A 25,063-nucleotide genomic window follows, 5' to 3' on the forward strand; every position below is an offset into this window, starting at 1 on the left:
TGTTGGCAGCAAAATGCCAAAGATGGGATTAAAACCCAGACAAAAAAGAATTAAAATCACTGGAGAAAAAGAAGAAACCAGTCTTCAACCAAGAGCTTCACCCTGTTACTGTTTTGTTGATATTACCTTTTTGCTTTTTATTCTAATAATCATATTGTATGTTAAAATTTGGATGATTATGAAACAGTCAGCTCACTGATTACCCCCATCAATACTAGATGATGCCCGCAGTATACACCCGTCCCAGCCCCTCCAGGAGCCCTCAAATCCCATCCTGGTCCCACAGGACACTCCCAACTTCCCCTCAAACACTCCGAGGCCCCCAGATTGACTCCCAGATCCAGAAAACTCTTGCTGCCTGCCCATGGAGTGCCCAGTGTGGCCCACCAACTGCACCACAAAGCCAAAGCTTCCAGGCTTTCTTTCCTGGGAATTAGGGCTGTTGTTTCCTATTTTCAGCCATGCCTCCCAACTGATAGCCCAACTCCCAAACTGCTAGCATGCCTGTTGATACAGAATTGTTAAAATAAACCTTACCAGTATATGTTTTCAGACACCGATTATTTAGTGTCGTTTCACTTTAATCCACCCCAAGGGAATTATTAATAAAAACCTGAGTTACCCCCTCTCCCCTTTTCCTGGGGCAGGTTGTAACACCAATCAGCACTGACTCCGCCCAGTAGGCATAGCAAAGGAAGTTTCCTTTTGGTTTAGGGTTTAGTGTTAGGGTTAGGGTTAGGGTTAGGGTTTAGGGTTAGGGTTTAAGGTTAGGGTTAGGGTTAGGTTTTGAGTTAGGGTTAGGGTTAGAAAGGGTTAGGGTTAGGGTTAGGAAATTTAGGGTTAGAGTTAGCAAAAGTTAGGGTTAGGGTTAGGGTTAGGTTTAGGGTTAGCAAAAGACAGGGTTACTGTTAGGGTTAGGGTTAGGGTTAGGTTGGGGTTAGGGATATGGGTAAGGGTTAGGGTTAGGAAGAATTTGTCTCAGTGCGCGATCTAACAATCGCGGTTTTAGCCCATTCCGGACACGCAGCGGTGCCCAATAAGCCCCTCTCAGGCTATAAGCCCGATTCATTGCCCACCGCTGTCAGAATCTTTTGCTTTTTCTTTTGGGTCTCTGCTTTTGCTGTTGCTGTTCAGTTGCGTGTCTGGCAGAATACCCACCGCCGTCCGGTATGTACTCTGCTTCTATAGAGCACTGTCCCCTAACCCCAACATTAAAAGAGAGACTGCAAGCTATGCGCAAACCCTGTTCCCTAACCCTAACCCTAACCAAGAGACTGCAACCTATGCGCAAACCTTTTTCCCTAACCCTAACCTTAAAAGTGAGAAAGCAAGCTATGCGCAAACCCTTTTCCCTAACCCTAACCCTAAAAACGAGACTGCAAGTTATGCGCAAACCCTCTTCCCTAACCCTAACCTTAAAAAAGAGACTGCAAGCTATACGCAAACCCTTTTCTCTGAACCTAACCATAAAAAAGAGACTGCAAGCTATGCGCAAACCCGATTCCCTGACCTTAATCCTAAAAAAGCAAATGCAAGCCATGTGCAAACCCTGTTCCCTAACCTTAACCTTAAAAAAGAGACTGCAAGCTATGCACAAAACCAGTTCCCTAACCCTAACTTTAAAAAAGAGACTGCAAGCTACTAGGGTTAGGGTTAGGGTTAGGGTAAGGGTTAGTGTTGGGGTTAGGGTTTAGGGTTAGGGTTAGGGTTAGGGTTAGGGTAAGGGTTAGGGGTTAGGTTTGGGGTTAGGGTTAGGGTTAGTCAGAATCTGTCTCAATGCGCGATCTATCGCGGGTTTACCCCATTCCAGGAACGCAGTGGTGCCCAGTAAACCCCTCTCGGGCTATAAGCCCAATTCAGTGCCCACCGCTGTCAGAATCTTTTGCTTTTTCTCTTGGGTCTCTGCTTTTGCTGTTGCTGTTCTGTTGCGTGTCTGGCAGAATACCCACTGCCATCCGGTATGTACTCTGCTTCTATAGAGCACTGGCCCCGCCCACTGGGTGGAGTCAAGAGGTGGAGTCCGTGTTGATTGTTCTGCGTCACTGGCTCCGCCTCCTGGGCGGAGTCAGTGCTGATTGGTGTTACAACCCGCCCCAGGAAAAGGGGAGAGGGGGTGACTCAGGTTTTTATTAATAATTCCCTTGGGGTGGATTAAAGTGAAACGACACTAAATAATCGGTGTCTGAAAACATATACTGGCAAGGTTTATTTTAACAATTCTGTATCAACAGGCATGCTAGCAGTTTGGGTGCTGTCATACCACAATGTGACACAGAGATAACCTTTGGGGGGGGAAAGAAAATGCATAGGGGAGAGAAAGGCAGGAGAAGAGCAAGGGAGAGTAAGAGAAAGAAAAGCTGAGAGTGGACAGATGTATATAGTCACCGCCCACGGGGTCCAGCGATGCTTCCATGTCTGTCAGTTGAAGTGGTGGCCTTGATCTGCCGGGGGTGAAGGAGGGAAGTCCCCATACTCCAAGAAGTTATGAGTTATAGCCATGATTAGTGTCACAGACCATGCCTCGAGCCTCCAACATCTCGAGGGTTGCAGTCTCTCTTCTAAGGTTAGGGCATAGCTTGCAGTTACTGTGTGGACCAATTGTCAGAGACTGAAATGGTTAATGATTTATGCATTCTAGGAGACTTTTCAGGCTTTTGACTTGCATGATACCTCTGATGAGCAGTCGGGCCCCTCCCTCCCTCCAGTGCTGACGGTGTGAAGCCCTGCAAAGGCAAGAGCTGAGCTTACAGGTTTTTGACTGTTGATATATCTGATGAGGAATCAGGCCCCTCCCTCCCTCTGCTATGAGATGTTGGGGTTAGGGTTAGGGTTAAGGTTAGCAAGGGTTAGGGTTAAGGTTTTAGGGTTTACGGTTTGCGTTCCTGGAATGGGGTAAACCCATGATAGTTATATCGCGCATTGAGACAGATTCTGACTAACCCTAACCCTAACCCCAACCCTAATCCCTAACCCTTACCCTAACCCTAACCTTAACCCTAACCCGAACCCTAACCCTAACCCTAACCCTAACCCTAACCCTAACCCTAAACCCTAACCCCAACCCTAACCCTTATCCTAACCCTAACCCTAACCCTAACCCTAGTAGTTTGCAGTCTCTTTTTTAAAGTTAGGGTTAGGGAACTGGTTTTGTGCATAGCTTGCAGTCTCTTTTTTAAGGTTAAGGTTAGGGAACAGGGTTTGCACATAGCTTGCATTCACTTTTTTAGGATTAGGGTCAGGGAATCGGGTTTGCGCATAGCAACACTAACCCTAAAAAAGAGACTGCAAGCTATGCGCAAACCCCGTTCCCTAACCCTAAAAAAACCCCTAACCCTAACCCTAACCCTAACCCTAACTCTAACCCTAACCCTAAACCCTAACCCCAACCCTAACCCTAACCCTAACCCTGATTCTAAGTCTGAGGAGAGACAGAAACCAGGAGACTTTGAAGTTCAACTGATGTTTCTACAGTCTCTCAGCTTTCCTCACATTAATGAAAATTGGCTCATTGAGGATAATGAGGATGCAGCTTCTGCTATGGGGAATTCTAAGCATTCTGGGGTCGGTAAGACAACCTGGTAAGTAACACTTGAGTGAATGGGGGGTTGTCTTGGGGGCTTGTTTCCCTTCTCTTTTCTGTCTCTCGGTTTCTCATTTTGTTTGCTACTTTCTTTGGAATAAATGTTGTTTTGTTCAGCTTTCAACTGTGTACTGGTTTCAGTTTTGGCAATCTCCCTGCTGCCATGGTCCAGGGGGATGGGAAATAGGACTGAGCACTGCAATAACAGTTCTTGGCACAGTTGAGGGTTCGTGCAGCAATGCCACTTTATTCAGGGACAACAGGGGTTTAAATAAGGGGTTTAAAGTCTGAGAGGAGGATTCTGAACTGGGGAGGAGCATGGGACTGACAACTCAGGGAAAAGTGTGATAGGAAGACAGGGAAAAGGTGGGTGGAACTTCAGAGTTCCTCTTTACCTCTTTACTCCTGACGGGGTACTGCGATCCCCCTACACCGCTGACTCTGATGTCAGTGGTCTGGGCTGGCCAGCTGTACGACCAGTCCTTGGAGGCAATTATGGTGACATCCGCCCCCATGTCGAGTAACCCTTCCACCTTGACTTTCTGAGGGTACCTAGGTTGAGAAAAGTAGATGAGACATGTTAGAAGAGGGCGAGAGGTCTTCACCGAGGTTGTCCAGTGGACTTCCCTCAGTGATCCCTCCCTCCGCTCCTCATCTGGGGACACCACGCAGAGCAGCTCATTGGTGGAGACCATCTTCGCCACGGGGAAGCGGTCCTCCAACTGCACGGGAGGGAGATGCACAGTTAGGCATATAGCTATATTTGTGTTCGTCAGTCCCGCAGGAGAGTAGGCACTACAATTATTCCCTTAGCCACTGCTGAAAAGTGCGATATCATCAGGTAAGTCTTATCTGGATCGACCGGGGCAGATGGTCTAACCCTGACCTGCTCATAGGAGCTTAGGTGAGTAGACGGGTGAGTAACGGAAAGGATTATCCAATTTAGGGGAACACACTGGTTTTTAACTGAGATAGGGTCTGCTGAATTTAAAGGATCACACTGAACGGGAATGAGGTCTTTCGGAGGCTCTTGGGTAATGGGGTAGCTGGGCGCGGTGTTGGGCGCAGGATGGAGCGGAGAGCAGGGGTTATTTGTGTCGTCGCGCCCCCCTGGGCGCTCTGCTCCCCGTTTCCCTGATGTTCACAGGAGCAAGGGCGAAGATCGGGCAAAGATTGGAAGGTTACCCTTTTCCTCAGCTCTGGGGACCTCCTGGGGGGAAGGGGCTCACCATTGATATTGGTCATTGACCTACAACTAGAAGACCAATGGCGGCCCTTCCCACACCTCCCACATAGGGTCTTAGGCAAATTTGGTTCGGGGACTAACTTAGGACAATGTTTTTTGAAGTGTCCCTTTTCACCACAATTGAAACATGATTGGGGACCCATGAAAGTGGCAGCCAATAGACGCGCTTTATGGGAATTGGAACCTATATTTTTACAAGCGTCTATCATTTCGAGTAGGGAGGGATCCTTTAACATCTTCAAAGCTTTCTGACAGTCCTCATTCGCCTTTTTGATAACCAATTTATTGAATAAAATTTCCTGGCTCTCTTTTTGGTGGACCTGCCTGCTGATTGCCTCTTTTAGCCTGGTTATGAATCCTACAAAAGGTTCTTTTGGGCCTTGGTTAATAAGTGTGAAAGAAGGCGTCCGCACATAGGCATCTGTCACCCTTTTCGCGGCCTCTAATGCCAATTCTTTAGTCGCTTCTAAAAATTTGGGGTCAATTCGAGCTTGATCCCCCCTACTCGAATAGTTCCCCTCCCCATAGAGCATGTCTATTGCCTGCTGAATTGGGATTCCCCTTCTTTCCATTTTGTCATTGACATATGCAGTGATTAATTTTTTCCATTCTGCCTCAAATACTGAGGACTGTACTGTTGTAAAGAGTCCTCCTATCACTGCTCTTATGTTGTAACGTATCAGCTTATAGGCCAGGAAGAAGGGTTCTAGCAACTCGATGGTGAAGGGTGCCCCCAACCCATACTCGACGATGACCTTTTTCATATCTTTTAGCATGTCGTTACGAGGGAAGAATGAGACGCTCAATATGAGAATCAGCAAGCTTCGTTTATTGATCATTGCTAACAGCTTAATATATGCTTTATAATTAGTTCATACATATTGCAAAAGCTAAGCTCATTATTGGTTCTGCTTAAATGTTGATCTCACCTCTTACTCATTTCTTTGTTGACACAGGTGGTACTCAGTTGCTTTTTGTTTTGCTAATCACAATGTCCTGTTTACCAGCTAGCTAACAGGGTACAAGGGCACTGTAACCTCGCTATCTAAGATGTTCCCACTGCCTAGGCAAGCCGTGTTCTATAGCCAATTCCCTACAACCACTCTGGGGCCCTTCCTTCCTCTACATAGATGGGAAATGCTTTTAGGAATTCAGTGTCTTTAGCGCTAGCAGCCTCCTCCCTGAAGGCTCTCCAGATATCTGGTAGCTTAAGCTGCCATTCAGGGGAGTGCTGCATTAAGTCTATGTCCGGTTCAGGGTGGTGGCAGGCGGGGTAGGCCTCGGTGGTGTGAGGCCTATGGGCGCAGCCATCTTGCCGGAAGGAGGTCCTGACCTTCGCCTTGACCCTGTCCTTTGCCACCCTTCCGCCCCTTGAAGGTGATGTATCCGGGGAAGAGGTGGGGCTGGAGGAAGTGGGTGTGCTCGTGGGCATGCTGGGGGAGGGATCTCTGATGCAATCAGGTGGAGGCGGAGGCGGCCTGGAGGGTGGTGCTAAGGGAACCCGCCTCCTCCTTTCCTGCGCTGATTTTTCCCGCGGTGTCCCTTCCCGCCTTTTCTCCGCGTGGTCCCTCGGTCCCTCCTCCTCGACGCCATTTTGAATTCGGCGCGATGGTTTCTTCCCCCTCCCGCCATCTTGTGTGTCTGTCTGCTCAGTGTCCGTCTCTGTCTGCTCAGTGTCCCTCTCTGTCCGCTCAGTGTCTGTCTTGGGGAGGCTGATATTCTTGTTCATCATCTGGTGCTGTAGCACCATCAGAACTAACCTCCATGTGATGAGTGCCTCTTTAGCTATACGGTCCCCCTTATCGCTGTCCTGCCAGAGGCTGTAGCCTATGGCTTGCCACTGCTCTACGCTGGTGTCCTCGGCAAGCTGGTGACCCTTGTGGTCGAGCCATCTGGCGAGTGATTTTGCCAATTTTTTATCTAAGGGGTGACCGTGTTCTATTACAAAGTCTTTTAGGCGCCTGTATACAAATTTTTGGGAGGTTGAGAGTGTGAGTCCCATGTTGATGTTAGTCGGGTCTCAACAACAGTCTCTTGATGGAAAGTCCTCCCTTTGGTGTTCTGCCGGGCTGTGGGTGTTAGGGTAGGGTGAGGAATGCCCTCAGCAGTTCACCTGTCTGGTGCGTCGACCCGTGCAGCTACCGCTGAGCCCACAGCTGTCCGTTCTGCTGAGGAGGACCGGCGGGGACGATCGCCTCTCCTGGCGTCGCCTGAACCCAGGTGAGGACACAGGAGTTCTCTCAATATGAGAGTCCTCAACTGTGCCCCATATTGGGCGCCACTTGCCATGGTCCGGGGGGATGGGAAATGGGACCGAGCACTGCAATAACGGTTCTTGGTACAGTCGAGGGTTTGTGCAGCAATGCCACTTTATTCAGGGACAACAGGGTTTTAAATAAGGTAACTCTGAGGGGAGGATTCTGAACTGGGGAGGAGCATGGAACTGACAACTTAGGGAAAAGTGTGATAGGGAGACAGGGAAAAGGCGGGTGGAACTTCAGAGTCTCCAGGAGAAAGGGCCAATGGGAGCTCTCTTTGCACTGCAGTGAACTGTAGCCAATCAGTGGCAGAGGAGCAGGAAAGCAGGGGAGGACAGGGTGACAAACAACTTTGGGCAGGAAAATCTGAGGGAGAAAGGGGAACAATATGGAGGTATAACAAACTTCATAAAAATTCAACAGTAAACTGGGGTACATAAAACTCCATGACAATACAGTAATAAACTGGGGTAAAACTGGGGAACAACTGTCAGTCCGGTGGATAAATTGTCCAGTGTATAAAAGTCCATCTAGTTCCCATAGATGCTTCTCCATGCCACATATCTTTCCCAATTGGTTTTTTCTTCCACCACACCCTGCTACATGCAAACATAACAAACGACAGCATCAGCAGATGTCTTTCCATTCCTCTTTCCCTTCCCATTCTCCGTTCCTCTTCCCTTCCCATTCCCACAGCCAACACACTATTTCACTTCTCACTTTAACAAAGCTCTTTTCTCCTTCAAGCCCCTCAAAGGCGCCAAGGCCACATAGGAGGCCACACACAAACAGTACTCCTCTTCCCACTTGACTACACCTTCTCCCTCACTGTTCTACAGGGAACACCAGGAATCTGCTCGCAGAGGCCTCTCGTTTCCCATCAGTAGCTCAGCACAAGGAGTTAAAGGAGCTCAAGCCTTAGGCCACAAGAGCTGACAGCGAGGAAACTTTGGGAGCAAACTAATGCTGCTAACACGGACCCAGCTGAATCCAGCACACAATCACAGAATCCAAGAGTCCTTCAGCTTGGAAAAGACCTCCAAGCTCACTGAGTCTTGTGCAGTCCCTCCCCGACCGCCTGCAGGGACTGGATGATGCTTTGCACAAGCACCAAAAGGAATGTTGTGAAAGCCATGGCCTGCAGGAGGACACAGAGAAGGGCTTGGTTGGGGCTGGGAAGGAGGGAGCTGGCGCTGGGGGAGTGGGGATGCAGCAAGGACAGGGGCCCAGGCAGCTGGCAGGCGGCAAGGTCTCACCCCCTGCCCCAGCAGCAGCACCGGGCCCTGCCCAAGGCGCTCCTGCCAGGGGCTGGGCCATGCAGGCAGGGGCAGAACCCACTCCCTGGGGTGGCCTTGCTACCCTGACCCTCGTCCGGCCCAACCTCTCCCTGTGTGCGTGCTCCCTACAGCACAGGCTGCACTGGGCAGCATCCCCTGATGGGTCCTGCAGAGCTGCCCCACGGGGACACTTCCCTTTTATGTCACAGGTGCCGCAGCCTGTCCCAGTCAGCCCTGCCCATTGTCCCCACCCTGGCTCAGTGACTCACAGTGGCCCCTGGCAACCAAAGAACCAAAGCCCCACACCCCCAGAGTGCAGCCCTACCCATGTGCAAGGGGCCCCCAAAGGGTTCCCTGCACAAAGCAGCCCCTCCAAATCCTTGTCAGATAGAAAACTGGGGGACGTGACCCTTGGATGCTTTTAGTACAGAGATACAAGCTTTTCTTGAATAATGGAGGGGGTCACTTTTTTATTATTAATATTTACAGTTATCCATTTGGGGACAGGATGTCCTACAGGCTAATGTGCTGTCACATTTGGAGTGAAAAGTACTTTTCAAAGAAACCCAGGGTGCATGGGTGATGCAGAGGAAGCTGCCAAGTCACCCAATGTGAAGCTCAACACTGCTTTGCACCAGCACTGCCATTTCACACACATCTTTGGCAAAGACAAAGATGTCAGGCTTTAGTTTCTAAATCAGTAACACTTGACAAGACCTCTTTATGAACTGACAGCAAGAGAACTTAGGAGCAGTTTAGGGTTGGCAAGTGTAGGAGCCAAGAAGAGAAGGGCTGATGGGTATGTCATGAACACTGACAGCTGGATGGTCGTGGAGCTGACCAAGGACTGCCAGATACAAAAGACATCACCTGCTGGACTTGGCCCAAACACCAGCCCCCTCCTCTCCCTTCTCAACCACTCAACCACAGCCTGCACACACCCACAGCTACCAGGGCCAACTGGCTGTTTCTCTTCTCTTTTCTGCCTGGGGGCGAAGGAAGAAGGACGGGGGGGCATTTGCCTTCGGGCCAGAGGGAAGGGGAAGGAGATCCCCCCAAATCCATTCCTGGCAGGATGGGGGCTGGAGGAGACATTGGGGGACCCCCAAGAATATTTTCGAGGGGAAGAAAGGATGGGGGCACCCACAGGGGGTTGGGGGGGGGAAGGGACCCAGGAATCTCGTGGTGGGACACTGGGGAGTTCCCAGTAGTTTCTTGGGGGGGTGGACCCCCAGCAGCCCGGGGTGGAAAAATGGACGGAGGAATCCGCCGTAAAGGGTTGGTGACACCCAAAAGACTCTAGGAGGGGGTCGGGAAGGGCCCCGGAGTCCTGAAGTATGTTTGGGGGTCCCCAGGAGGGAGTCTGGGGGTCTGAGGTGGTCCCAGGAGATTTTCAAGGGTTAAGGGGATGCACAGGAGATTTGGGGGACGAGGGGGAAAGGCGGAGGGTCCCCAGGAGTCTTGGGGGGGATCTGGGCGGTTCCCGAGAGTCTTGGGGGAGATTCGGAGGGATCACCAGGAGCCCCCAGACCCCCTGAACTCACCCCACACCACCATGGCCTCGTTGGGGCCGCATGTGAAAAACAGCGTGACGGGGGGAGACCCTGGGACCGGGATCGATCGGGACCAATCGGGTTCAATCCCGATCCTCCCCTCCCCCGCCATCACCGCCCCGCTCCCGGCAGCCCCCGCGGAAGTTTCGACGTTCTATTGGGTGACTCACCGGCACAAGGACAGGGGTCCAGCAGATTTGGCAATGACGTCATTCCAGCAGAGCCGTTCTATTGGCTGCGACCCACGAGGGAGCCCCAAAACCTGTTCATGGCTTGGGGGGGAAGGACAACCGGTGCGACCGGGAACGGGGCTGCAGAGGGTCTTCAAGTGCCCAGGAAAGGGGCAAAAAACTTTCCCCTCTCCCTCCCAGTGCCCACTCAGCCCATCCCAGTGTCTCCCCTCTCCCCCAGGGCCCCCTCAGCCCATCCCGGTCTCTCCCCAGCTCTCCCAGTGCCCCCGTCCATCGAGGTCCCAGCCCGGCCCTGCCCCCTGCTCTGCTCCGGCCTGGATTTCTCCCCTGCAGGGGCAGCTGAGGTGGCTCCAGGGCGGGCGGGAGCTTTCGGGGCAGGGGGTGGCTCCTGACATGCTGCTGGAACCGCCCCTGCCTGGGCGGGCCCGTCAGCCTGGGGCACCTCCTCACCCGAGCCTGGGGGACGGGCCGGCAACTGGGAGGGGCTTTGGGAAGGAATGGGGAGGCTGAGAAGGGGTTGGAGGTCGTGGGGGTAAGTGGGAAGGTGTTTGGGGGAGTTTGGGGGTTTGGGAGGGAGGTTGGGGAGATTGGGGCAGCTGTGAGGGGTTTTGGGGAATCGTCGGGGATGTGGGAAGGAACTGGGAGAGAGTTTGGGGGCATACTCAAGGGGAAGGGGGCAACTAGGAGAGGGTTTGAAAGGCCCTGGGAGGGCTGGAGGTAACTGGGAGGGGTTTGGGGGCATCTTGTGGGTTTTTGTGGGTCTGGGAGGCAGTCTGGGGGCCTCGGAGGGTTTAAGGGGAAGTTGGGAGTGTCCTGTGGGACCGGGATGGGATTTGAGGGTTCCTGGAGGGGCTGAGAGGGTTTTATGCCTTTATACTGCGGGCATTGTCTAGTATTGATGGGGGTAATCCGTGAGTTGACTGTTTCATAATCATCCAAATTTTAACAAGACTTTGAAGGTGGTCAACCTCAGTTTGAAGCAGCTCATTTTTAGCAACAAATTTATCTGATTTTTCTCCTGTTTCCCTCTCAAAGGCTAACGATGACTTCAACACCACATTTTCTGATTTCAAAACAGTAGACTCAACATCAGAAATCCATTCATGACTTCCCTGTCATCACTCCATCCGAATGTCTGTGCACTCACTGTGGCCTGAGAGAAACCTGCCTGTTTGCAGCGCACTGACTGGGCAACTTTTCTTTTTGCAGGTGGAAAAGGGCAGATAAAGAATAAACAGATGGGTCCAGCAGAAGTGATGCTGCTTCTGTCAAAAGCAGAGCAGAGGCTGAAAGCACTTTAGGAAGTTGCTTACAGAAGCACTTGTGCATTCCAAGTTACAGCTCAGGAGTCTCAGTGACTTGTCCAACATGGGAGCTCCTTTTCCATTTCTCAACCCCCAGATTCCTCAGGAGTAGGAAACTGAAAACACTGACTCAGAAAAGCTCCATTCCTTCCTAATAATTGTGCTTTGTCCTTCCCATTTGACAGTGCTCTTGGAAATGTGCTGGTGTGATCTGGATCTGGGAGCAGCCCTGACCTCCCACAGCCCTGACCACACACACCTCATCCAACGGCAGGAAGAACCTGCCTGGCTCCTGCTGGGGTTCTCACCACCCACCAACAGCTTCTCCCTGCAGAGGGGTGGGCAACTACCCAGGCAGGATGAGACCTGACCCCAGCAGGCAGCAAAGTCCCTGCCCTGGCACAAAGAACCCCGGAGCACAGGGACCCTGCTCTGCAGGACAGCCCCGGGCATCCCTGGCTGCACCCCCACCTTCCCACCCCGCAGCCATCCCTGGGAGAAGGAGCCCACCTGCGCTGTCCCTCTGACGGTGCTGCAGGGAAGGCCTGCCCTGGAGAACATCCTCCTCCGGCGCAACAGAGAAACTGGGAGAGTCCTGACAGATGTGCAAGGCTGTGGGATGTGGTAGCTTTAGGAGATTCCTCCAGGAACACAAGCGACATTGCCCTGCACCTGTAGACTCACTCTGCAGAGGAGTGTGAAGTTGTGTCCCCAAGTTGTGTCTCAGCTGAACACCTCCCATCTTTCTGCTACCTTTAACCTCCCTTTGCCTTTCTTCTCTTCTCTCGTGCCTACAGGCAGTGGCCTCGGCCCTGCTGGGCTGTGCAGAGGAGCTGCTCCTGGGCAGAGCTGTCTCTCTGTAGTGCTGCCCACTTGCCAGGATTTCCCTGTGTGCCAGGAGCCCGGCCCAGCTGAGCAGCACAGCAAGAACCAAAGGCAGCCCTTTCTCTGCCCCTCTGGGTTCCCCACAGGTGTCCCTGGGGCTCCAGGGGAACCTGCTGTGGAACAGACTGAAGGAAACAATGATGTTCCCTCTTCTCCCCTCTTCAGTGACACTTCTTTCCAACAGTGACATTTCTCCTCTTAGAAAATTACCAGGGTATGATGATCACCTTTTCTAGTTTCATCATTACACAGGACACCAGGAGGGTGACAGCAAAGGATCTGGTAACTCCCTGGCACAGCGGGGGTTTTCCTGGAGTCACACAGAGAAATGTGTCAGGGCTCTGAGAGGTGTCCAACCCTGAGCTGGACTGATGCACACACGGGGGTGTTCAGAGACACGAGTCCTTCCCTGGCACACACACAGGCAGTTCATTGCAGCAGGGCAGTGTCTCCCTGGGCTCCTGCTACCACTCCCAGAGCCTGGAGCCACCTCAGCCCTGTAATGCTCCCACCCTGCCCACTCCTACACTTCAGATGAACATTGGGGTTTTCTAGTCACTGGAACTGGCCAGACCAGCCCCTCCCTGGTCCCCCCATCTCCCTGCCCCGCCCCAGCCCAGCAGAGCAGCACAGTCGTTTCTGGTCCTGCAGCAAGAAAGGGAGGCAATAGAGGACAGGGACAGTGACTGCATGTCTGGACTGCTCAGGAGATCATCAGTTCAGGCGGCAGCTCCTGCAGCCCCAGGGCCAGACCCGCTTCCCAGTGGCCCAGGCAGCTGCTGCCACGTGGGCACAAGCTCTGCTGCCCAGGAGGGTCCTGTAGTGAAGGACTTTGCAGATGGCCATGTAGCGGTCATAGGACATGATGGTGAGAAGGGCAAGCTCCGCTGTGATCAAGAAGAAAAGCAAAAAACACCTGTGCAGCTCATCCTGAGTAGGACATGCCCCTGGTGTTCCAGAGGGAATTGGCCATGGCTTTGGGGAGAGTGGTGCAGAGGCAGCCCGGGGGTGTGAGGGAGAGGTGGAGCAGGAAGAAGTCCCTGGGGGGTGTGCAGGTGGTGGTGGCAGGCTACGGCGCTGAGGATGAGGTCGTTGCCCAGAAGGGCAGCCAGTGAGATGCCCAGGAAGAAGCAGAAGTGCAAGAGCTGCAGCCAGGAGGAGGAAGTGGGGGATGGAGCTGTGTGGGAGGCGTGTCTGGATGCACAGGGGATTTGCCAGGGCCATGGGCCCGAGGGGACATGCGCAGTCACATATAACTCCATTGGCTGAAGAAGTCACATGGTACGCAGGGATTTAAGAGTGGGAATTTTGAATAAACTTCTCTTTGTCTCCCCACCGCACGAGGAGCATCATTCATTCCTTGTTATACAAGGGTCGCCTGCTGCTGTTGGACATGAGCTTCCTCCGGGCATCAGGAAATGTCCAAGGAGGAAAAGGCAGTGAAAACTTTGGGACAGGTTTCCTAGATCAAACCCATGAATTCCTCTGAGCATCTACCCTCATCCCAAGTATCTGCAGTCACACATATATAGATTCTGGACTGTAGAAGACAGGCTTAGCATGACTTTAAGATGATTTCTTCTCAATTTTTTGATTTATTTTTCTACTGCCAGGTCTGAGAGGGGCATCGTGGAACCAAAGGAACCCTGAGACATTTCAGAATCCCACATGTGTTGGGTGTGTCTGAGCTGGAGTTCATTTTCTCACTGCAGGCGTCACAGTGCTGTGCTTTGCATTGGGAGCTACAAAGGGGTTAATCACACCAGTGCTTTGGCAACTGCTGAGCAGGGCTGGTGCAGCATCTGCATTGTCGGCTTCGTCCCCTGAATCGGGGGCAAGATCATGGGAGGCGATACAGACAGGTCAGTTGAGCCAAATGGACCAAAGGGACATTGCAGAATATATGGCGTCAGCTCAGCGACAAGAGCTCAGGAAAGGAACAGGAAAGGGGGAAAATCCAGTTTTTTACAATACATGCCTTCTGAGCGGCTTCTCTGTGTGGTGAAGCCCTGCTTCCCATGAAGTGGCCAGGTATCGCTGCTGACAGGAAGTAGAGAGAAAATCTTTTTATTTCTCATCTATCGCACACCTAGGATGAATAACTATTATTCTCAACTATAACCCCAATCTGACTTTAATTACGTTCTATCTATATACTGTAACAACTTCTGCCATCTTCTTCATCCTTAACACAACCAATACCCTAAAACTATCCACTGTTATATCCACATGAACCAAAATTCCATCACTAACCACAATCCTTATGCTCACTCTCCTCTCCCTTGCAGGTCTTCCTCCCCTAACGGGATTCCTACCCAAATGGTTAATTATTCAAGAGCTCACAAAACAAGAACTAACAGTAGTAGCCACAGTTATTACCCTACTCTCTTTACTTGGACTTTTCTTCTACCTACGACTGGCCTACTGTGCAACCATCACACCACCCCCAAACTTCACTAACTACATAAAACAATGACAAACTAACAAACCAACTAACACCCTAACCACAACCTTTACCTCCTTATCAATTATACTCCTACCACTATCTCCCATAGTACTCGCAATCCCTTAGAAACTTAGGTTATTTAAACCGAAGGCCTTCAAAGCCTTAAACAAGGGCTAATCCCTCTTAGTTTCTGTTAAGGTACACAGGATACTAACCTGCATCTCCTGAATGCAACTCAGATGCTTTAATTAAGCTAGAACCTCCCCCTAGACAGATGGGCTTTGATCCCATAAAATTTTAGTTAACAGCTAAATGCCCCAACCAACAGGCTTCTGTCTACTAGATCCCGGCGCATGTTTAATGCACATCAATGAGCTTGCAACTCAACATGAACTTCACTACAGAATCGATAAGAAGAGGAATCAAACCTCTGTAAAAAGGACTACAACCTAACACTTCTACACTCAGCCATCTTACCTATGGCTTTCATCAACCGTTGACTATTTTCCACTAACCACAAAGATATTGGCACACTTTACCTTATTTTTGGCGCATGAGCTGGTATAATCGGCACAGCCCTTAGTCTCCTCATTCGAGCAGAACTAGGACAGCCAGGCACCCTTTTAGGCGATGACCAAATTTACAATGTAATCGTCACCGCACATGCCTTCGTTATAATTTTCTTTATAGTAATGCCTATTATAATCGGAGGGTTTGGTAACTGATTAGTACCATTAATAATTGGTGCCCCCGACATAGCATTTCCACGAATAAATAACATGAGCTTCTGACTACTTCCTCCATCCTTCCTACTTCTTCTAGCATCTTCTACAGTAGAAGCCGGGGCCGGAACAGGATGAACAGTATACCCACCCCTAGCCGGAAATCTAGCCCACGCCGGTGCATCAGTAGACCTTGCCATCTTCTCCCTTCACCTGGCAGGTGTCTCATCCATCCTTGGGGCAATCAACTTTATCACCACAGCAATCAATATAAAACCACCTGCTCTCTCACAATACCAAACCCCTCTATTCGTTTGATCCGTCCTAATTACTGCAGTTCTACTTCTCCTCTCCCTACCAGTCCTCGCTGCTGGCATTACAATGCTTCTAACAGATTGAAACCTAAACACTACATTCTTTGACCCCGCAGGAGGCGGAGACCCAATTTTATATCAACACTTATTCTGATTTTTTGGCCATCCAGAAGTCTACATCCTTATCCTACCAGGATTCGGAATTATTTCCCATGTTGTAGCCTACTACGCCGGTAAAAAAGAACCCTTTGGCTACATAGGCATAGTCTGAGCCATATTATCCATTGGTTTCTTGGGCTTTATCGTATGAGCTCACCACATATTTACAGTTGGAATGGACGTAGATACCTGAGCTTACTTCACATCCGCCACCATAATTATTGCAATCCCCACTGGCATTAAAGTCTTCAGCTGACTAGCAACCCTACACGGTGGAACAATCAAATGAGACCCGCCCATACTATGAGCCCTAGGCTTTATTTTCCTCTTCACCATTGGTGGACTAACAGGCATCATTCTTGCCAACTCCTCCCTAGACATCGCCCTGCACGACACCTACTACGTAGTTGCACATTTCCACTATGTATTATCTATGGGGGCAGTATTCGCCATTTTAGCTGGCTTCACACATTGATTCCCACTGTTCACTGGCTACACCCTTCACTCTACATGAGCTAAAGCCCACTTTGGAGTAATATTCTTTGGAGTCAACCTAACATTCTTCCCACAACATTTCCTAGGTCTAACTGGTATACCACGACGATACTCAGACTACCCAGATGCTTATACCCTATGAAACACCCTATCCTCCATCAGCTCCCTCATCTCCATAGTAGCTGTAATTATACTAATGTTCATTATCTGAGAAGCCTTCGCATCCAAACGGAAAGTAGTGCAACCAGAACTTACCTCCACAAACATTGAATGAATTCACAGCTGCCCTCCTCCCTACCATACCTTTGAAGAACCAGCTTTTGTCCAAGTACAAGAAAGGAAGGAATCGAACCCTCATAAGCTGGTTTCAAGCCAACCGCATCAAACCACTCATGCTTCTTTCTTATGGGTTGTTAGTAAAATCATTACATAGTCTTGTCAAGACTAAATCACAGGTGAAAACCCAGTACATCCCATCCCAACTCCATGGCCAACCACTCTCAATTTGGTTTTCAAGACGCTTCATCCCCTATTATAGAAGAACTTATTGAATTTCACGACCACGCCCTAACAGTCGCACTAGCCATTTGTAGCCTAGTCCTGTATTTACTAGTTCTTATACTTATAGAAAAACTATCCTCCAACACCGTCGATGCACAAGAAGTAGAACTAGTCTGAACAATCTTACCTGCCATTGTCCTAATTATACTAGCCCTCCCATCCCTTCAAATCCTCTACATGATAGACGAAATCGATGAGCCTGACCTCACCCTCAAAGCTATTGGCCACCAATGATACTGATCCTACGAATATACAGACTTTAAAGATTTATCTTTTGACTCTTACATACTACCAACTATGGATCTACCACTCGGTCATTTCCGCCTCCTAGAAGTTGATAACCGCATCGTCATTCCAATAGAATCCCCGATTCGAATTATTGTTACAGTTGATGACGTTCTCCACTCCTGAGCTGTTCCTAGCCTTGGTGTAAAAACCGATGCAATTCCAAGACGGCTGAACCAAACTTCCTTTATCACAACCCGTCCTGGAATCTTCTACGGTCAGTGCTCAGAAATCTGTGGAGCCAACCACAGCTTCATACCTATCGTAGTAGAATCAGCCCCTCTAACACACTTCGAAAACTGATCTTCACTTCTAACATCCTAATCATTAAGAAGTTATGAACCAGCACTAACCTTTTAAGCTAGAGAAAGAGGATTATTCACCCTCCTTAATGACATGCCCCAACTAAACCCCGCACCTTGACTTTTTATCATACTAACTTCATGATTCACTTTTTCTCTTATCCTTTAACCTAAACTCTTACTATTTACCCCAACTAACTCACCCTCCAACAAAACACTACCCACTATAAAAACCCATTCCTGAAACTGACCATGAACCTAAGCTTCTTTGATCAATTCATAAACCCAACCCTCCTCGGAATCCCCCTTATCCTCATCTCACTGTTATTCCCAACCCTATTACTTCCTTCTCCTGGCAATCGATGAGTTACAAATCGTCTTTCAACTCTTCAACTCTGATTTCTCCATTTAATCACAAAACAACTAATAACCCCATTAAACAAAAAAGGCCATAAATGAGCCCTAATCCTATCATCACTCATAATTATACTTCTAACAATTAACCTGTTAGGCCTCCTACCTTACACATTCACACCTACTACCCAACTATCAATAAACCTAGCCCTCGCCTTCCCTCTATGACTTGCCACCCTGCTAACAGGCCTACGAAACCAACCTTCAGCTTCCCTTGGACACCTCCTACCAGAAGGCACCCCAACACCTCTAATTCTTGCCCTCATCATAATTGAAACAACAAGCCTTCTCATTCGCCCTTTAGCCTTAGGAGTTCGCCTCACAGCCAACCTCACAGCAGGACACCTGCTCATCCAACTCATTTCAACAGCCACTACCGTCCTCCTTCCCATTATACCTACCGTGTCCCTTCTAACTATAACAATTCTACTCCTCTTAACAATTCTAGAAGTGGTCGTGGCAATAATCCAAGCGTATGTCTTTGTACTTCTTCTAAGCCTTTACTTACAAGAAAACATTTAACCCTTAATGACACACCAAGCCCACTCATTTCACATAGTAGACCCAAGCCTTTGACCCATTTTTGGAGCAGCAGCCGCCCTCCTCACTACCTCTGGGTTAGCCATATGATTTCACCACAACTCTATCCAACTCTTACTCCTAGGCCTACTCTCTATAATCCTAGGGATACTCCAATGATGATGTGACATCGTACGAGAAAGCACATTCCAAGGCCACCATACCCCTACAGTCCAAAAGGGCTTACGTTATGGAATAATTTTATTTATTACATCCGAAGCATTCTTCTTCCTAGGATTCTTCTGAGCATTCTTCCCATTTTCAATCCGATTCTTCCTTGTCGCAATCTTATTCCTCTTGTTCGACCTAGAAATTGCCCTCCTACTGCCCCTCCCATGGGCTACTCAACTCCTCTCCCCCCTCACTACCTTAACATGAACCTCCACAGTCATTCTCCTCCTCGCACTAGGGCTAATTTATGAATGAATTCAAGGGGGTTCAGAATGAGCAGAATAACTTCAGAAAGTTGGTCTAGCAAAGACAGTTGATTTCGGCTCAACAAACCACAGTCCTACTCCGTGACTTTCTCAATGACCTTTCTGCATTTAAGCTTCTACTCTGCCTTCACCCTAAGTAGTCTAGGACTAGCCTTTCACCGAATACACCTAATTTCTGCCCTGCTATGCTTAGAAAGCATAATACTATCAATATACATTGCCCTCTCCATATGACCTATTCAAACCCAAACAACATCCCCCACCTTAATGCCCATTCTTATGTTAGCATTCTCAGCCTGTGAAGCAGGCGCTGGTCTAGCAGTCCTAGTAGCTTCCACCCGAACTCACGGATAGGATCATTTACACAATCTAAACCTTCTACAATGTTAAAAATTATTCTCCCTACAATCATATTACTCCCCATAACCCTCCTATCTCCTCCAAAATTCCTATGACTCAATGTCACCTCGCACAGCCTCTTAATTGCAACCGCTAGCTTACAATGACTTCCTTCAACCTATTACCCTAGCAAAAACCTATCACCATGACTTGGAACTGATCAAATTTCATCCCCCTTATTAGTTCTATCTTGTTGACTTCTACCTCTTATAATCCTGGCAAGCCAAAATCACCTTCAACAAGAACCTCCCACACGAAAATATATTTTTACCATAACCATAATCCTCACCCAACCATTCATTATCTTGCCCTTCTCAGCCTTAGAACTGATATTATTTTATATCGCATTCGAAGCTACCCTAATCCCTACCCTAATTCTAATCACACGATGGGGTAGCCAACCAGAATGTTTAAGTGCTGGAATCTACCTCTTATTTTAGACACTAATTAGTTCTCTTCCCCTATTAGTAGTGATCCTCTATCTTCACACTCAAACAGGAACTATACACATCACTATAATAAAACTTTCACACTCATCTCTTACAAACTCCTGAACAGGCCTCATATCAAGTCTAACCCTATTGCTCGCTTTCATAGTGAAAGCTCCCCTTTACGGACTACACCTATGACTCCCAAAAGCCCACGTAGAGGCACCAATCGCAGGATCCATACTCCTAGCTGCGCTCCTCCTCAAACTTGGGGGATACGGCATTATGCGTACCTCAATAATTACAAACTCCCTATTAGACTACCTCTACTACCCATTTTTAACCCTAGCCTTATGAGGGGCACTAATGACAAGCTCCATCTGCCTATGCCAAATCGACCTTAAGTCATTAATCGCCTACTCCTCAGTAAGCCACATAGGTCTAGTCATTGCCGCAACAATAATCCAAACCCACTGATCCTTTTCAGGGGCCATAATCCTAATGATTTCACATGGACTCACCTCTTCCATACTATTTTGCCTAGCTAATACAAACTAGGAACGCATACATAGTCGTACTCCCCTTCTAATACGAGGCCTACAACCCCTTTTACCTCTAACAGGAATCTGATGGCTCCTAGCCAACCTAACAAACATAGCCCTTCCTCCTACCACTAACCTGATAGCTGAATTAACTATCATAATTGCACTCTTCAACTGATCCACCTTCACCATTATCCTAACCAGAGCCGCAACTCTACTAACTGCAGCCTATACCCTCTACATACTCCTTATAACCCAACGAGGTCCAACTCCAACCTATATTACAACCACCCAAAATTCAAATACACGAGAACATCTCCTTATAACACTTCATATCCTACCCTCCCTCCCCCTCATCCTAAAACCAGAGCTAATCTCAGGAATTCCCACATGCAAGCATAGTTTTAAACCAAACATTAGACTGTGATCCTAAAAATAGAAGTTAAACTCTTCTTGCCTGCCGAGGGGAGGTTTAACCAACAAGAACTGCTAACTCTTGCATCTGAGCCTAAGACCTCAGCCCCCTTACTTTTAAAGGATAATAGCAATCCACTGGTCTTAGGAGCCATTCATCTTGGTGCAAGTCCAAGTAAAAGTAATGGACTTCCCATTAATCCTCAACACCTCTATATTCTTGACCCTGGTTACCCTCTCTATACCCATCCTACTCCCCCTCCTATCCAAAAACTATCTAAACTCTCCAACAACCATCATACACACTGTTAAAACTTCCTTCATAGTTAGTTTAATTCCCATAATCCTCTCCATCTACTTAAATATGGAAAATACCACTTTCTATTGAGAATGAAAATTTATTGCGAACTTCAAAATCCCTTTTAGCCTTAAAATAGACCAGTACTCCTTAACGTTTTTTCCTATTGCACTATTCGTAACATGATCTATTCTTCAATTTACAACATGATATATAGCCTCAGAACCCCACACCACAAAATTCTCTCTTTACCTTCTAATCTTTCTCATTGCAATACTCATCTTAATCATCGCTAATAACATATTCCTCTTATTTATCGGCTGAGAGGGAGTCGGAATTATATCCTTCCTCCTGATTGGATGGTGACACGGTCGAGCAGAAGCCAACACCGCTGCACTTCAAGCCGTACTTTACAACCGTATTGGGGATATTGGACTAATCCTCTGCATAGCATGACTAGCATCCTCAATAAACACTTGAGAAATTCAACAGCAATCCTCCCCAGACCAAATATCCCTTCTCCCTCTCTTAGGGCTCATCCTAGCCGCCACAGGTAAATCTGCCCAATTTGGCCTGCATCCATGACTCCCAGCAGCTATAGAAGGGCCAACCCCTGTATCTGCCCTACTCCATTCCAGCACAATAGTAGTTGTTGGAATCTTTCTACTTATTTGCACTCACCACATATTATGTAACAACCAAATTGCCCTAACTATGTGCCTTTGTATAGGTGCCCTATCCACCCTATTTGCCGCTACATGCGCTCTTACCCAAAACAACATCAAAAAATTATTGCTTTCTCTACATCCAGCCAACTAGGACTAATAATAGTCACTATTGGCCTAAATCTACCTCAACTAGCCTTCCTACACATCTCTACGCATGCATTCTTTAAAGCCATACTCTTCCTTTGCTCTGGGTCTATCATTCACAGCCTTAACGGTGAACAAGACATTCGAAAAATAGGAGGATTGCAGAAACTACTCCCTACAACTACCTCATGCCTGACAATTGGAAATTTAGCTCTCATAGGAACACCATTTTTAGCAGGGTTTTACTCAAAAGATCTCATTATCCAAAGTCTTAACACCTCCTATCTAAACACCTGAGCACTCCTCCTAACCCTCGTAGCTACAGCTTTTACTGCAACTTACAGCCTACGTATAGCCCTACTAGTACAAACTGACTACACCCGGATTCCCTCCATTACTCCCATCAATGAAAACAACCCAGCAGTCACAAACCCAATTACTCGTCTCGCTCTCGGAAGTATTATAGCTGGTCTATTAATTACCTCTTATATCTCCCCTACAAAAACCCCTCCTATAACCATACCACTGGTCGCAGAAACCACTGCTATCATTATTACAACATTAGGCATCATTCTGGCATTAGAACTATCAAAACTCACACATACCTTCTCTGCCCCCAAACAAAATATCACTATAAACTTCTCCAGCACTCTAGGATATTTTAACCCCCTTATACACCGCCTCAGCTCTACTAAACTCCTAAACAACGGCCAGAACATTGCATCCCATTTAATCGACCTATCCTGATATAAAAAAATAGGCCCAGAAGGACTAGTGACCCTTCAACTCAAAGTATCCAAAATCTCAACTACTCTACACTCCGGACTAATCAAAACCTATCTAGGATCCTTCGCTCTATCTATCTTAATTATAATCTTATTTACACAGAACTAAGAATTAATGGTCCCTAACTTACGAAAACATCACCCCCTTCTAAAAATAATCAACAATTCTTTAACTGACCTCCCAACACCACCAAACATTTCCGCCTGATGAAACTTTGGATCTCTTCTTGGCATCTGTCTAACAATCCAAATCACCACTGGCCTCCTACTAGCAATACATTATACAGCGGATATCACCCTGGCATTCACGTCCGTCGCCCATACATGCCGAAATGTTCAATTCGGCTGACTAATCTGAAACCTCCATGCAAACGGCGCCTCCTTCTTCTTCATATGCATTTACCTACACATTGGACGAGGATTCTACTATGGTTCCTACCTATATAAAGAAACCTGAAACACAGGAGTTATTCTCCTCTTAACTCTAATAGCAACTGCCTTCGTAGGATATGTCCTCCCATGAGGCCAAATATCATTCTGAGGCACTACAGTAATTACTAACCTATTCTCAGCAATTCCTTACATTGGCCAAACACTTGTAGAATGAGCTTGAGGAGGATTCTCAGTTGACAACCCTACACTTACCCGGTTCTTTGCCCTCCACTTCCTCCTCCCATTCTAATTGCAGGTCTCACCCTCATCCACTTAACTTTCTTACACAAAACAGGCTCAAACAACCCCCTAGGTATTTATTCAGACTGCAACAAAATCCCATTTCACCCCTATTTCTCAATAAAAGATATTCTAGGCCTTTTGTTCCTCCTCATTCCTCTAATAACACTTGCCATATTCTCACCCAACCTCTTAGGAGATCCAGAAAATTTTACACCTGCAAACCCATTAGTAACACCTCCCCACATTAAACCTGAGTGGTACTTCCTATTTGCATATGCCATCCTACCATCAATCCCCAACAAATTAGGAGGAGTCCTAGCCCTAGCCGCCTCCGTCTTAATTCTGTTTCTAGCCCCATTCCTCCACATGTCAAAGCAACGAACTATAACCTTCCAACCTCTCTCCCAACTTCTATTCTGAATCCTAGTAACAAATCTTTTAATCCTTACATGAATCGGTAGCCAACCAGTCGAACATCCATTTATTATCATCGGACAACTCGCCTCAACTACCTACTTCACAATCATTCTCATCTTATTCCCCATTACTAGTCTCCTAGAAAATAAGATACTCAACCTCTAATCACTCTAATAGTTTATAAAAAACGTTGGTCTTGTAAACCAAAGACTGAAGGCCGCCCCTTTCTTAGAGTTTTCCAAAAAATATCCAAGCACCCCCCAACTTTCCAATCAACACGTACATCAAGGAGAGGGGCCGCCCCCTCCCCCCATACCCTACGGTATGTATTACTTTGCATAGCATCCTCCACCACATTAGACATAACATGCATGTAGGAAAATCTGACATACTATTATTGCAAAAACCATCCAAATTTCCATACTATCTCCCATACAAACCAAAACTTGTCATTCACAGATCTAGGTACATTCCCACACAAGGACATAACATGTCATGTTCTAGGAATAATCCCGCCAAACGAACTAAAACCTAAAACTGCTAATTTTCGCATAAAATCCTTCTCAATACGAGAACTTTCCATTCCCCTAATTTTCCAATTAAGACATTTGCATCATCAATTTGTTAAATTTTTTAACACACTTTAATCTACCCCATCATTTCCTTTCATCATTCATTTGTTCATTTGTTTGTTTACACTTTAATCTACCCCATCATTTCCTTTCATCATTCATTTGTTCATTTGTTTGTTTACACTTTAATCTACCCCATCATTTCCTTTCACCCTCTTACCTCCCCAATTAATTGCCCTCACTACTCTAACTAATATTCCACCCACACACACCTTTAACAGTTGCTCCCAAACTTTTTTCCAACCCTTCAGAAAAAAAGGAATCAAACCTTTATCACCAACTCCCAAACCTGGCATTTTCATTAAACTAGTCTCTGAACCACACCTCCTTAAACCGCCCAAATTGCCCCACGAAACAACCCTCGTACAAGTTCTAGTACAACAAACAACGTCAGCAACAGACCCCAGCCCGCAATTAAAAATTGTCCCACCCCCCAAGAATAAAACATAGCCGCTCCCTCAAAATCCAACCGAATAGATAAAACACCCCCACTATCCACTGTGTTTATCCCTAACCACTCTAACTCAGATAGCCCTATAATAAACACCCCACCCCCCAACACTAAAACTAACCCAGCACCATACCCAACAACCTGCCAGTCCCCTCAGGTCTCAGGAAATGGATCTGCTGCCAATGAAACCGAATACACAAAA

General features: G+C 47.8%; 3 protein-coding genes across 4 annotated transcripts in view; 2 read left to right on the top strand and 1 right to left on the bottom strand.

The window, feature by feature from the left end:
- The window catches only part of LOC127462717 (uncharacterized), a 46,379-nt gene extending 40,694 nt beyond the window's left edge, over nt 1–5,685 (top strand). Inside the window, exon 2 of the mRNA XM_051771601.1 lies at nt 5,649–5,685. The gene's annotated coding sequence lies outside the window, so the exon portion shown is untranslated. The remainder of the gene's footprint in view (nt 1–5,648) is intronic.
- The window catches only part of LOC127462718 (endogenous retrovirus group K member 8 Pro protein-like), a 67,881-nt gene that overhangs the window by 38,072 nt on the left and 4,746 nt on the right, over nt 1–25,063 (top strand). The window lies entirely within an intron of this gene.
- Nucleotides 5,828–25,063, bottom strand: part of LOC127462716 (uncharacterized) — a 71,046-nt gene continuing 51,810 nt past the window's right edge. The window contains exons 2-3 of one of the 2 annotated variants that reach the window (XM_051771599.1): nt 10,085–10,176; nt 5,828–7,683 (exon numbers count right to left, since the gene is read on the bottom strand). In XM_051771599.1, the coding sequence (XP_051627559.1) occupies nt 5,920–6,828 (909 nt within the window). In that variant the 5' untranslated portion in view covers nt 6,829–7,683; nt 10,085–10,176 and the 3' untranslated portion in view covers nt 5,828–5,919. The remainder of the gene's footprint in view (nt 7,684–10,084; nt 10,177–25,063) is intronic. The other variant, XM_051771600.1, reaches the window with a different exon arrangement.

This window comes from Manacus candei, unplaced genomic scaffold (genome assembly GCF_025592945.1).
Source record: "Manacus candei isolate 608988 ecotype Guabito, Panama unplaced genomic scaffold, ASM2559294v1 h1tg000137l, whole genome shotgun sequence".
NCBI classification, from domain to species: Eukaryota; Metazoa; Chordata; class Aves; order Passeriformes; family Pipridae; genus Manacus; species Manacus candei.